General features: G+C 29.6%; 2 protein-coding genes across 3 annotated transcripts in view; both read left to right on the top strand.

Moving 5' to 3' along the window:
- Positions 1-2,734, top strand: part of LOC108917093 (glutamate receptor U1-like) — a 28,889-nt gene extending 26,155 nt beyond the window's left edge. Inside the window, exon 10 of the mRNA XM_023454558.1 lies at positions 2,402-2,734. Within this exon, the coding sequence (XP_023310326.1) occupies positions 2,402-2,651 (250 nt within the window). The 3' untranslated portion in view covers positions 2,652-2,734. The remainder of the gene's footprint in view (positions 1-2,401) is intronic.
- Positions 2,735-5,079: 2,345 nt separating this feature from the next.
- Positions 5,080-12,661, top strand: LOC108917099. Of its 2 annotated transcripts, none has more exons than XM_018723538.1 (8): positions 5,080-5,173; positions 5,274-5,448; positions 5,517-5,836; positions 5,896-6,048; positions 6,416-6,557; positions 10,562-10,731; positions 11,054-11,109; positions 11,226-12,661. In XM_018723538.1, the coding sequence occupies exons 2-8, from the start codon at positions 5,284-5,286 to the stop codon at positions 11,945-11,947; spliced, it is 1,728 nt and encodes a 575-aa protein (XP_018579054.1). In that variant the 5' UTR covers positions 5,080-5,173; positions 5,274-5,283; the 3' UTR covers positions 11,948-12,661. The 2 variants fall into 2 exon arrangements, with proteins under 2 accessions (XP_018579054.1, XP_018579053.1); XM_018723537.1 differs by having other exon boundaries at positions 5,080-5,210.
- The last annotated feature ends 918 nt before the right edge of the window (positions 12,662-13,579 follow it).

Genomic DNA, 13,579 nt, shown 5'->3' with positions numbered 1-13,579 from the left:
GTTCATATATGGAATATTGAAACGTCCCATGCGTACCATATATTATTCAATTTTAATTATGTATGTACGCATTTCGTTGTTATTAAGACCAGGATGTTATGCTTCATGATATTATTGCCAAATTGTAGGGGTGAAGGTCGACAAAAGTGTAACCCGGATTTTTTTGTGTATATTGAAACATTAAAAACTGTGGTTACATCAATATATATTTTTTATACAAAAGTATCATGACAATGTTAAGAATATGCTAATAGGTATTAATTTTTTTGACACCTATTTAATTTTCTGGACTTCCCTAATTACAGTTTGTACATAAGTAGAACGATTAATATTGTTTGTAGGTAACAGAAAAAGTAATAAAATAATGTATGAAATATGTCACCAAAAATATAGGTATATTTACAAACAAAATAAAATATATCGAATTACAAGGTCCACGTCTTAAGAAACAATTTTTAAGTACTTCTTATTTTTACGTTTTCAATTAAGGTCGTATAGTTTTTATCACAATTGGTATCTTCATGCAATGGTGGATGCAATTATTATTATTCGTAATCTGATATATGTGTAACCAACAGCTATAGAAAATTTATGGTTTGTTAATCTTTGCTATAAGATGAATAAATTTACCCGAGAATTTATCCTTAGGAATTCTTATGAACTATTTATTTTAATCACACTATATATTACATGCAAACATTGTAGTTGTTTATTGTTAAAGACGTTGCAATCAGTGTTGTGCAACGTAACGAGAATTTAGCACATGTTTAGAAATAAACACTAAACAGATATAAAGCAAAATATCAACTTTTTAACGTTTAAAATTTATGACTTTAAGACGCTTATAATTCTCTTGTGAAAGAATTTCATAAAATATTTGTTTATATAATGAAATATATACAGGGTGTAATACAAATGTATGATAATAGGCATGTTAAAGAAAGTTCATTGTACTGACTTGTCAAATACAATTTTTATAAGAGTTATTTTATCATCTCTCATTTTTACATTTCGAAAAATTTGCTTTACTATATGAATGTTCGTAACAATGACCAAACCAGAAAATAATTAATAAAATAAACCATTCAATCACTACCTGAAGAACAGTAAAATATTTTTGTATTTTTAGAATGTGAATTCATCACATGAAAAGGTGACAATATTTGACATTGTCATATTTTCTGCATAATCCTCTCGTATTTTACAACGCCTGCTAGTATTTTCACCCACATCTATATTAATTTTTGTTGTTTCCATTTATTTGTTCTATAACTCTCTTTTGCATTGTTCTGTTTTCTCTCGTTTCCATTTTCTACCTTCTAGGTAGTTGATCCGTTGAAATGGAAGTTAGATGTTTTCAATTTTTGAGAATAATAACAGAGCGATAAAATGCATTTTTAAGACATAAAAATATTAATATTTATAGGCAATATACACAAAGGAATTTTTTAATATTCTGGAGAAAATGTCACTCTTATAGGTATCAATTTTACATTATTATCACTAACATTGGAAAATTATGTTTTCTCTGTGTACTCGTACGAGGTCTGTACAGAAAATAACCGAACTATATAAGTAATCGAAAAAAGAGTGAGCATCACTTTGACATTGGATCGAGATTGGTATGCGTGCTTTCTTGGGACATAGAGATCCTTTGCCAACCCATTGTGATGATTGAACTTTTGTTTCAATGTCTGTAGCTGTAAACCCAGCTTTGGATTGTTCAAGGAGTTACCCTCAAACGACGACACAATTGTTCGGTCATCAAACAAGGAACAAATTTTGCTACAACTCAATGCATGTTCAATTTTTCAGTCAACATTTTATGGCATGTCCCAATTGAGGTACTAACACACACCAGATCTTTGACTTTCTGAACGTGGGAGACATCAGTTGCAATCACAGATCTTTCCTAGTCCAGGCGGATCATCTTCAATTGACTGACGACGACTTTTAAATCGTGAAAATCATTCGTAACATTACGTACGATCCAGACCATTATCTCCTTAAGCTTGTTTCAAAAGCTGAAACGTTTCTGCGAAAGTTTTCCCCAGTTTCATGCAAAATTTTTACGTTGCATCGTTGTTCCAGAAAATCGCACATTTCAAAAATCAACACTAGCACTTAAACACGTTACACTCAAACAACAATATCACGAAAACTAAATGAGATATCAACAATCCAAGAACATGTGTTTACAGTGGAGGTTATGCGAAACGCAATGCTGCCAACAGCATATCACTAAATATCTCCAATAGCGCGTAATTCAAAAAGTTCAGTTATTTTCTGAACAGCCCTCATATATTCTTAGAGAGCATTAAGAATTTTAACATAGGTAGGTAAAAGCAGTAAAATGGGTACCTACAGGTTATAAATTTAAAGTTATTTTAATTATTTCCAGCATCATCAAGATGTATGAATCAGGAGTATATAAACGCATTCACTCTCTCCTTTTTCCGGAACTAAAAGTTTGTGAAAAACCAGTGACGTATCAGAGCGCGAGGCTACCGGATTTAACATCTGCATTCGCAGTCTTATTTCTGGGGATCATATCTGGTGTTATCATAATCATTGGAGAATGTTTTTGGAAAAGGAAAAGGAGCCTTTATTTTTTCCTTAGGAAAAGTTTGTTTCATCATAGGCCAACATGAATTGGTTACATACTCATTATTTATTTATTAGTTAAATATCTTTTTGGTAGTCGTATATTAGAAAATTATATATGATTTATGCATTGTGTGTACATGTTTATCTGTACAAATTTGTATCTCGTTTCATTACAAATATCTTGTTCTTTAAAGTACCTACCCAATAATAAAAAAAAAACAAATAGCGTGTTATTTGTTTTATATTTTTTAGTTTTAATTTATTTTAATTTTATAGTTATTTTATTTACCTACACGAGTTGATAATATTTATATCTCTTTTAAAATAAAATTTGTTTATTTATTTAATAAAATGGAATATATCTATACGTTTAAGATTACATTGTATTCAAAATAATTATAATTTACCATTATCTTATCTGACGCAAGGTAATAAAGGATATGTAAATCTGAAATAAATAAATTAATTAGGTAATTAGATCATTGCATTATCAGCAGTGAAATGTTTCTATTAAGAGCGACTGATGAAATTTAAAGTCTTCATATTTTGATATTAATATTGTTTTTTTTACGTTCATACAGAGAACTTTTTTGGGGTAGTCTCCTAGGATCTTGTAATGATCTGCACATACATGTGCAAAATATTTTTTTCATAATCAACTGATAGAAATAATAAGGATTTTTTTACTGTTAAAGAAATTATCATTCCATTTTTTAAATTTTATGATGCTAGGGTATAACTTTAAGAAAATAAAATTTATTGAAAAACTAGCTGACCCGGCAAACGTTGTGTTGCCATCTTGTGGAACTGTGGATGGAACAAAATAATATAAAAATCGCGATTAAAAATCAGGGGTTGATCGTATAAGGGTGAAAATTTAGAACTGTATGTATTTTTCAATGCTAAACCATGAAAAAATAAAAACAGAAAATTTTGTCCAAAAAATAAAAAAAAAATTTTGGGGTGGACCACCCTTAACATTTAGGGGTATGAAAAATAGATGTTGGCCGATTCTCAGACCTACTCCATATGCTCACAAAATTTCATGAGAATCGGTCAAGCCGTTTCGGAGGAGTACGGGAACGAACATTGTGACACGAGAATTTTATATATAAGATAAGAAAAAATCTTTTGTATCTATCAGTTGATTATGAAAAAAAAAACAGGTAGTTTACACATACACATGCAATCCTTTTCGAGATCTGATGAGAGGCTGTTATGTTTAAATTTTTTTGTCATCAGTGGATCTAAAGATCATTATACATACACAAACAACAGTGTGGATTTCACGTTTTATTAACAAAATATGATTACTTTAATTTTTTCATCACCAACCGCCACTGGCGTCTATGTAACGTTAACTTATCCACAAAATATGTAACAAAATTTAAACATCTCTAGTGGACAACATATAAAATAACAGTCTTTTTACAAACAGAGTAAATAGTAATTATTAATTTTGTAGACCACTCCGCAGTGAAAAGGAGGCCCAATATCAACGCTGAGGCAGAGTTTATTGAAATTTTAGATTTTTAGGGTGCCACTGTGTAGGGTGCGTCGTTAAAAAAACGAATGTGTACCTATTTCAATCATACTGTGAACTCATCTTTTCTCGCTAAATGTATTAAAAACTATTTGAATTTGAATGAATAAATACTATTTTCTTTTATGATTGTTTCTGTGGATTTCCAAAAGGAAAATAAATGAAAGATATTATTTATTGTTCACAAAATTATTCTCAGAATTTTATTTATGTAATAATTCAAAGAAGCTGTGACATTTAATAAGTTTTGTTAACACATTCTTACTGCGTCTAACTAACGTACCTACCTATTTTCAATAACATTTGTACATCAAAAAGTAAATACTGCAGGTAAATAAGGATATATTTTATTATTAAATTATTAATAATTGTTAATTAAAAAATATACTCATATATAAATGTAATAGATACAGATACAGATAAATAACCCAAAATTAAAATTTATAATTATTTATTGCAAAATTTTAAAAATATACCTCGAGTAATTGTAAAATTATTGTTTGTTTATAATAATTTTTTAAGGAATTAACACCTATTTATCTAGGAATATAGGAGGTATTATCTGTTGGGAAAAATAGGTTGTACCATACTAAAATTCTATGTTCTATAAATCCAGTGCCTATGGCATAATAAAACACTTTTAATTATGTATGCGATCTAATTACCCTAAAAGAGCTTCATTTTTCGTTATAATTAATTATTTACTTTTATTCCTCAGTAAAATGACAATTTTTTTAACGATGAAAAAAAGAAATAGTTTATATGGATTTTGAAAGAGATAGTAATTCCTTTTTTTATAAAAATTTTGCTGACACGAGTACTGTAGTCCGCTCTTATTACAGACTACTTGTATAGTAGGTTGCCTGTCAAACACACAGAACTAACAGAAGGGGAAACGAAACTATGATATGTGCTATGATGATGTTCAATGTTCATTATTTTGGTTAGATATTATTCTTAAAATAGAAATGTATTTTGACTATAAAGACGTTTACTAAAATGAAACGTAATTATAAAGAATAGGTATGTTCATAAATAAATTTAAGGAAAAGTCACCAGAGTAAGTATACTATGAGCAAATAATATTATCCACAATGTTCTAACCTCATTTTTTTTATTATAGTTCTTCAAAAATGACGTCTTATATAAACTTATTTTTGAAAACTGAAGTAACCTGTATCCCAAAGCTATTAAAAAATTACATAGGCGACTACTATAACAATGCTTTATTCAATGGAGCTACATGGGTGTTTGTATTATGGTGTGTTTTACACATAATTTTTGATAAACTAATTGACGTAAGATTTTTAAATCTACATAACACGAATGGTAATATAATTTATATTATTACTGGTTATCATTTTAGGCATTTCTTAAGAAATTACGATACAGAGAGTATGTTCGATTAAGACTGAGGAATAGTCTCTGGTATTTAGGTTTTTATGGTACAGCAGTGATTTACAGTGGTGCAGCTCTAGCCCAAAATGAAGTAGAATTATTTAACTTCAAAAAAATGCATGTGCCATCAAACAGCAATTTGCCATCGCAAGTGGTGATAGGCTATACTCTAATTTCAACATTTTTTCTGCACAGCTCTCTATGGGAAGGATTAGCCAAAGAATATTTTCTTAATATGTTCAGTTATTTATTTTTATTTTTATTTCTTCTAGCTTCCTATACACTCAGGTATGGTATGATTTGCAAAAAAATCTATACCTGTTTTACCTAATAAATGTTTTATTTAGAGTCGTCGAGATTTCATTCACATTTACTGCTTTAGTTGGTATAGCTCAGGTAGCAGTTGAATTTACAAGATGTTGTTTTATGTCCTCAACTCAAGACAGTATTTTATCTAAATTCTTTGTTGGTCTTGTGTATTTTATGACTTATGCAATATGGTAAGTAAACATTAATAACTAGGGCTGTCAGGATTGAGCCGTGGGACATAGGCGTATGCACTATTTATTAAAAACCAACAAATTAAAATGTCTACAATACACCATCATAAACACCAACGGATAGGAATTAATTACGTAACATCCGCACAGTATCAATGGCTACAGTATACTAACGTGACGTGAACATTAAAAGCATTCTAAGGCAGTGGCTCATGTATGGCTCGGTTGACCGCTTGGCATGCCATTGAATTGCGGCTTGCTCTGACAGCCCTGTTAATAACATACAAATATAATTTTTTCCAATATTTTTTTGTTTTTTTTTTATGATTGTTAACAGATCACTTATTGATTTAGAAATATTTTTTAGCTTTGCAGTATACATCATTGTGATACCACTAACATTTATCGTTCCTTTGGGACTGAAGATATTGTCCGATTATCCGAATATTCTGTTGCTATTTTTGTTTTTTAATTTGGTTTTATGGCTGCTTATAGAAATTTATCAGTCGGTGAGTATATTGAGAAATATTTTGCAGTTAACTAAGTGTTTTATTGCTTTGGTTTAAATTTAAAATTAGTATGTATTAAGTTTGTACCTAAATTTGGTTTAATTCCTGTTATACCTCACACACTGAAAAACTAGAAATTATAAAAAGAAAACTTAGAAATAAGTACAGTAGAAATTGAAATATTTTTTTGCAAGCTGTTAAGTATTATTACCACTTTTTGCATGGAATGAATCATGTTCCAATTCAAGCAACTGTTATTTCTGCCATAAAATTTTATGTTAATTACGATGACAAAACCTGTATTTTCTGGTCATAATCGATGTTAATATGTACATTATTATCCCAATGAAGCGTCAGATCTATATCGTTTTTTAGCAGAGAACTTTGGTGGAAAAAAAAATTGGAATGAAATTTGCAAAAAAAAGTTAAAATAGGCATGGCAAACCCTAAGATCTCAAAAAAGCTTGGACATATATATTTACATGATATTTCTTTTCCATAATCAACTGATAGATAAAAACAGGGTTTTCTTATTTTTCACGAAATTTTAATTTTTCTTAGTTACAGTTTACAGTTTTATGAACTTTGCAAAATGGAATGTTAATATCAAACTAAAATTTAAATAAATCACTTTGAAGAAACACATAATTTTGCAATAGACATATAAAAGTTGATGCAGTTGATTTTGCAAAATTAAATGATGCATTTAATTAATTTCTGAGATCTCAGAGTATAGTGGAGTAAAATAAGATTTTGACTTCGGAAAAATAAGCAGATCGGTTAACTTTTGAGGATAGACTTGTGAGGGTGTTAGGAACAACATATAAAAAGTGATCAACCATAGAGTGTACGCTTGATTATTTATTTAACAAATTTAGTTGCAGAATTCCATTGTTTATTGTATATCTTAACAAATTCATTTTTTAAAACTAAATGCACCAATCGAAAGAACGGGAAATAGTGTGTAAATAAAGTTACGTAACAGAATTTTCTACAAAATTTATTAAAGATCTGCCATTTTTTAATGTTTAAGATAAAAATCTAAACCTTTCAGAGATTACTCTTGAAATAGCATTTAACAGAGTGAGTGATATAAAAAAAATTTTAAAATTTTAATTCGAAAAATACAACACGAAATATAAAATAATAATATAAAAAAAGGCAAATTTGATTTTTTAGGTCACGTTTCAAATGCCACAAAAACTTTATTTGAAAATATGATATTGCAACTTTACAGGAGCATTTTTTGAAGTTTGAAAACTGTATTTTAAGATGGTCCATTTTGTTTTATTAAAAACGTTGAATTTATAATAAAATTTAAAAAAACAAAAAAAACATTTTTGTGCTAAAACGATGAAATTTGTATAAATTTTAATAAAGTTAAAAAAAAGTATAATCAACAAAAAAAAATGTTGGTACTATATTGTATAAAATACAAAAAATACGGTTTTTCAATAAATTGCCACAAGATTCAGTATTACCTATATTTTTTCATGACGAAATTATGTAGTAGAAGTTTATCTGGTAATGTAATTCATTCTCGTGATTCGAGAATTATTTTTGAATATTAGAAAGAGATAGACTGGGGTTGGAAATGAGAGGATTCGGGTACCTATCACTCCAACTTTTATGACTCAAGATCCAGCAGCAAGTGAACTTCTCAAAATTATTTTTTGCGGATGCAAAAGTGGCTGTGCTAATAATTGCGGTTGCCGGAAGGCGAGTCTACTTTGCACCATAGCATGATGTAATTGTTCCGGGATTGATTGTCTCAACTCTCAATTGCCAAGCATTTTTCAAAGAAGAATGAGAATCAGACCAATTGCCGCAGAACTTACAATGATTCAAGAGAATGAAAATTGAATATTATTTTTTTATATTTCTATTTTTAATATGCAAATACTTTTTCATATTTAATAAATTTGTTAATTTAGAATCCCAGTGTTGACTTTTTGCAGGACCCTAAACATCATACCCAATTTTTTTTTAAAATTTAACGAGTTGATTTCATTTTATATTTGTTCAATGATCTGAAAATCCTAAAAATATCAATATGAGTAAAATTGCTTTGTAATTTTTAAATAAATTGTTTAAAAAAATCGGCCATATTGGATCAGCCATTTTGAATTTTCATTTTCTGATATAATATTCTTGTACAGAGGCCTCAAAAACCCCTATAATGTCAATTTAACTAAATTTACTTTGAAATTTGTAATTTTTAAATAAATTTTTTATTCAGCCATTTTGAATTTTGTGATATAATATTCTTGTTCAGCGACTTTGGAAACCCCTATAATATCAATTTGATTAAAATTGCTTTGAAAATTGTCAATTTTTAATAAATTGTTTAAAAAAGTGGGTCATATTGGATCAGCCATTTTCAATTTTTATTTTTTAACATTATATTATTCAGTGACCTCGAAAACCCCTATAGTATCAATTTGTTTAAAATTGGTTTGAAATTTTTTGATTTATTTAAAATAATCTGAAAAACCATTTTTTATTGTTTAAACAATTTAATAATAATTAGCGTACAAATATAAGTTTATAACTTTTTTCTATAAGCCATTTCAAGGCAATCGCAAAAGGTTTTATGAAAATCCAAGGCTCTGCTAATTATTCCGAAATAATGCATATTTTTATGCTACTTTTACTCCAGTAGTAAGCCACCCTATTTTAATTTTTCATTTCGCAAATTTGGTTTGAAATCTGTTCATCATAAAAGTTCTCAATGTAGGCTTAGAAATCATGTAATGATTCATTTTCAAAATATCACCACTTTAATTTTCACTATACTCCGCGGTCGAAATTATAGAGAGTGATTCAGACATAATATAAAAACACTATTACCATAATGCGTATAAAATATAAAATGATTTTTATACGGTTCAATATTATTTATCTTTGTGCCGCTCGCTATGCACATCGACAGAATCTATAGACTGAGTTACACTGAACATCGATCTACAGACTAGGAAAGTACCGATAGTCTACCGGGTAGGAAAGTACCAATGGTCTACCTGAAGTTACATGAGAGAGATAAAGTAAGCCATAGAAGTCCATGCGATAGAGAAGGATGACTATAATGAAGGCGTCTCATAGTCACCGCCCGTTTCGCCCTTCCACAAATAAGATCCATTTCTTATTTGTGGAAGGGCGAAATGGGCGGTGACAATTAGACGCCTTCACTATACCCATCCTTGTCTATCACATGGATTTCTATGGCTTACTTTATCGCTCTCACGTAACTTCAGATAGACCATCGGTACTTTCCTACCCGGTATCTGAAGTTACGTGAGAGCGATAAAGTAAGCCATAGAAATCCATGTGATAAACAAGGATGGGTATAGTGAAGGCGTCTAATAGTCACGCCTATTCACGCCAAGACCCACTTCTTATTTGTGGAAAGGCGAAATGGGCGGTGACTATGAGACGCCTTCATTATAGCCATCCTTCTCTATCGCATGGATTTCTATGGCTTACTTTATCGCTCTCATGTAACTTTAGATAGACAATCGGTACTTTCCTACCCTGTATATTCTATCTCTGTCTTTTGCACTTGGTAGGGAATAGGAAAATTCTTTTTTAGTGGGTGTAAACGGACTTGATTTATCCATCCTGAGAAATGTCATAGCATAAGCATGGACGAGGGGTCTAATTCCATGGCTATAATAAACTTATAAATTAAAAAAAACACAACTGGAACGTTTTAAAATGCTGTAATAATTAAAATGGATCAAAGTGCCAGTTATAGCAAACCGTAAAAAAAATTAGATGTTATGTTTTATTATCTTTTTTCAATATTTTCTATATCTTGTTGCCTTTTACGCAGACACGCCAATGGATTTTCGTTCCCGGCACGCTTCATCCCCCTTACTAGTCCAAAAGCTAGCGATGAGTCACTCTCTATAATTTCTACCGCGGAGTATAGTTAGGTATCACTGATTATTCCGCATTTAACCATGGCGATATATGCAAGGAGCCATAAATTGATTATATTTTAGATCTTGTTCAAATTTTTGGATCATTGGTTTTATCATCAAGAAGAAATCGAAGGTGACAATTTCTTACAGTGCTCTATTGGACTTCTTGAATGTTCCTTGTTCAAACCAAGGGATGATATTTCGTATAATTTACAAATTATAAAAAGGGAAATAAAAGCTAGACAAACCAAGTAAGTAGAGGAATGTTTAATTTTAAAATTCTTGTATAATTTTAGCAGGTCCAGAAAATACACCTATATTTCAAAGCCTCTTTTAAATGAGACTCGGTACACAATCTGTTAACTATGGAGGTTTATCAGAATTTATTTTTGCATTATATTTAATGTCTCTTCTATTAAAAATAAGCTTTAAAATTATTTTCTTTAAAGAGGGTGTAAAAGTCATTTTCTGAAAATATTTATTGAATAGTTGAATATGCATTATCAATTTTAACAAGCCTTGAATTTGTCTATATGGATCTATTATTATTAGTGTTTTAAATTTAATTTTTAGAATGATGTCTTTGAGGAAACCAAAGAATAAAACCATGCTTATTCAGACGCTTAAATGTGAGTAGTTATGATTAAACTGAGTTCTGAATTATTTTAATAGATTTACTAAATATTTTACAATGCAGAACTATCAGAAATTTGAAAGTGTTCTATATATTTTGTATTTTATTTAGGCATGGTTGCCATAAAAAGAAAGTTAACTGAAAAACGTAGATCTGATAGTTCAGACTCTGAGTCAGAAAGGTCTGATAATATAAATACCGATGAAGACAATGGAGAACTTTTGTCTGATCAAGATGAGGAAACAGATGATGAATCACAGGATAGTCTTGATAATAAGATATCTGAACAGAATGAACAGTCGGATCAAAATGAAGAATCGGATAATGGAGAAGTAGAGTCACAAAATAGTGAAGCAGAAACTGTGAAAGAAACTGCTGAAGGAACTGATGAAAAATTGAAGTCGGAAAAGAATAGTGGTACATCAGATAACAATAATGATGAAAAATCTGATCTTCAATTGAATAAAACCATTGACAATGATGATAATACTGCTAAATTAGCAGAAGCGATGATTAATATAAAAAATTTTGATGATAGCCTAGCAATTAAACACCATGATGGAGATAAGAGTACAGTACAAACAATTAAAGAAGAAACCAAATCAAAAGATGAAAATAGTGGCACCTTGATAGTTGAAGGGGATAATAATTCTAAAGAAATTATCATATCAAACAAAAACGAAGATAATGATAATAATAATTCGGTCTTATCTACAAATGATAATCCATTACCAGTATCAGAAGAAGATACCAAGCAGAACAAAGAAGTTGTAGAAAATTTACATCCTAATACTGATGCAGAGATCGAGACAAATAATAAAAAGGGTAACTAATCTGTGCCATATAAAAGATAAATGTAAATCCAAAGATTTTACCTCAACTAAATATAATGTTACCGCTACTAAATTTACTAAATGTACTGAGTTTACTGTATCTAGTCTGTTAATTTCCAAACGAATAGTTGGAAATACTAGTAACTCAATTAAATTGAATAAAACTAATTTGAATAAAACTCTAAATTTTGAATACCTATACAATAGGTAAAAAAAAATCAAATTGATGATGATACTTCGCGACAATCAATTTAATTGGATAGTGGTGTTAAGTATAATTAATATTCTCACTCGAATTTTTGTATTATTTTCTACAATATCAATTTTCTTTCAGAGTGGGCCAATTACAATACTTGGCGGGTTTCTTTTCGGTATTTTCCTGACAAGGTAGATAAAGAGTCGTTAAAATATCACTAGCTTGATTTTCAAGAAAAGTTGAACAATGAAAACCTCATCTCGATTTAAATTTATTTTAGAGGTACAAGGTTTTTCTCATTATTGGTTATTTTATGTCATGTCCAATAACTTTTTTGTTTGTGATTTTTTCTTTTATGAAATTTGCATTGAATTCAGTATATGCAATATTTTTCTGTAACCTACAATTTTTCAATTACAACCCAAATTACTTAGGCCAGGATACAAAGCTGGGAAATGACCAAGCTGAATTTATCACTATAGATGCTAAATATTATGTACAATATATTAGTTCCCACAGTCATAAAAATGGGGGGAAGATTGTTTACAGGTTGGTTAATTGTATAATTTTTACGTAAATTCACGTTTTGTCGCTTATAACTTTTTTCTGTTCATTTCCACGAGAAAACAATAAAGTACTTTTTCGTCTTCAAAAGACCTACAAAACTAGCCCTCGATCGTCAAAAAATATTAATTAGATCAAAAGTTATAAACAGAAGAAGTTTATTTATGACTTTTAAATTAAACATTTATAAACTGCGTTATTATTACCAGAACGTTTTGGCATAGCATCCTCTCATTCCTTATCACTGTCTAATAACTCAGACGAAATCTGGAATCGGTAAATTGAATAGTTTACAAGTTATGGCCTTATAAACAAATTAACTAATCATTAGTCTTGACGATCCCGAGCATCTTCCACAATCGCACTGATTTTTTTCATGTTAGATTTCATAATACTACATTGAAATCTATAATATTTTTTTAAATTTCAAATTTGCAACCTGAAATTTTTTTTTTAGCCTGTTGCAAAATAAAATATACGATGCACGCGCGTGATATATTATTAAATAATCGGAAAGTTTATGAAAAGAGCTTTAAGTTAAAAAAAAAATCGTCAAGATTCGTTGAAAAATAACGGAGTTACAGACTGTCAAATATATTATTTTAAAACGAAATTTGCTTTTTTAACGTCAGGACTATGAATATTATCGTCATTTTCTTCGGACTCGCTGTCGTTTGTTTCCCCCACCCTTCCAGCACGCCACGGCTCGCCGAAAAATCAATCGACCCACTGACTTTTAACAATATTTCTTATGCACTTAACATACTTCTACGAATAAAATATTTTTATCTGGGAAAGTACTCGGGTTGCCGATTATGACAGTATTTTTTTGCCACTACCAACTTAATTTGTTTAACAATAGGCCGTCAACT

Source organism: Anoplophora glabripennis, unplaced genomic scaffold, assembly GCF_000390285.2.
Source record: "Anoplophora glabripennis isolate ALB-LARVAE unplaced genomic scaffold, Agla_2.0 scaffold45, whole genome shotgun sequence".
NCBI lineage: Eukaryota > Metazoa > Arthropoda > Insecta > Coleoptera > Cerambycidae > Anoplophora > Anoplophora glabripennis.
The sequence above is the reverse complement of the archived record's forward strand: the minus strand, read 5'-3'. Positions and strand labels throughout refer to the sequence as shown.

Coding starts and splice junctions, on each gene's coding strand:
- LOC108917099 (XM_018723537.1), top strand. CDS start 5,176: ATGTTCATAAATAAATTTAAGGAAAAGTCACCAGA. Junction 5,211..5,273: donor TTTAAGGAAAAGTCACCAGA/GTAAGTATACTA, acceptor TTTTTATTATAG/TTCTTCAAAAATGACGTCTT. Junction 6,049..6,415: donor TTTATGACTTATGCAATATG/GTAAGTAAACAT, acceptor AATATTTTTTAG/CTTTGCAGTATACATCATTG.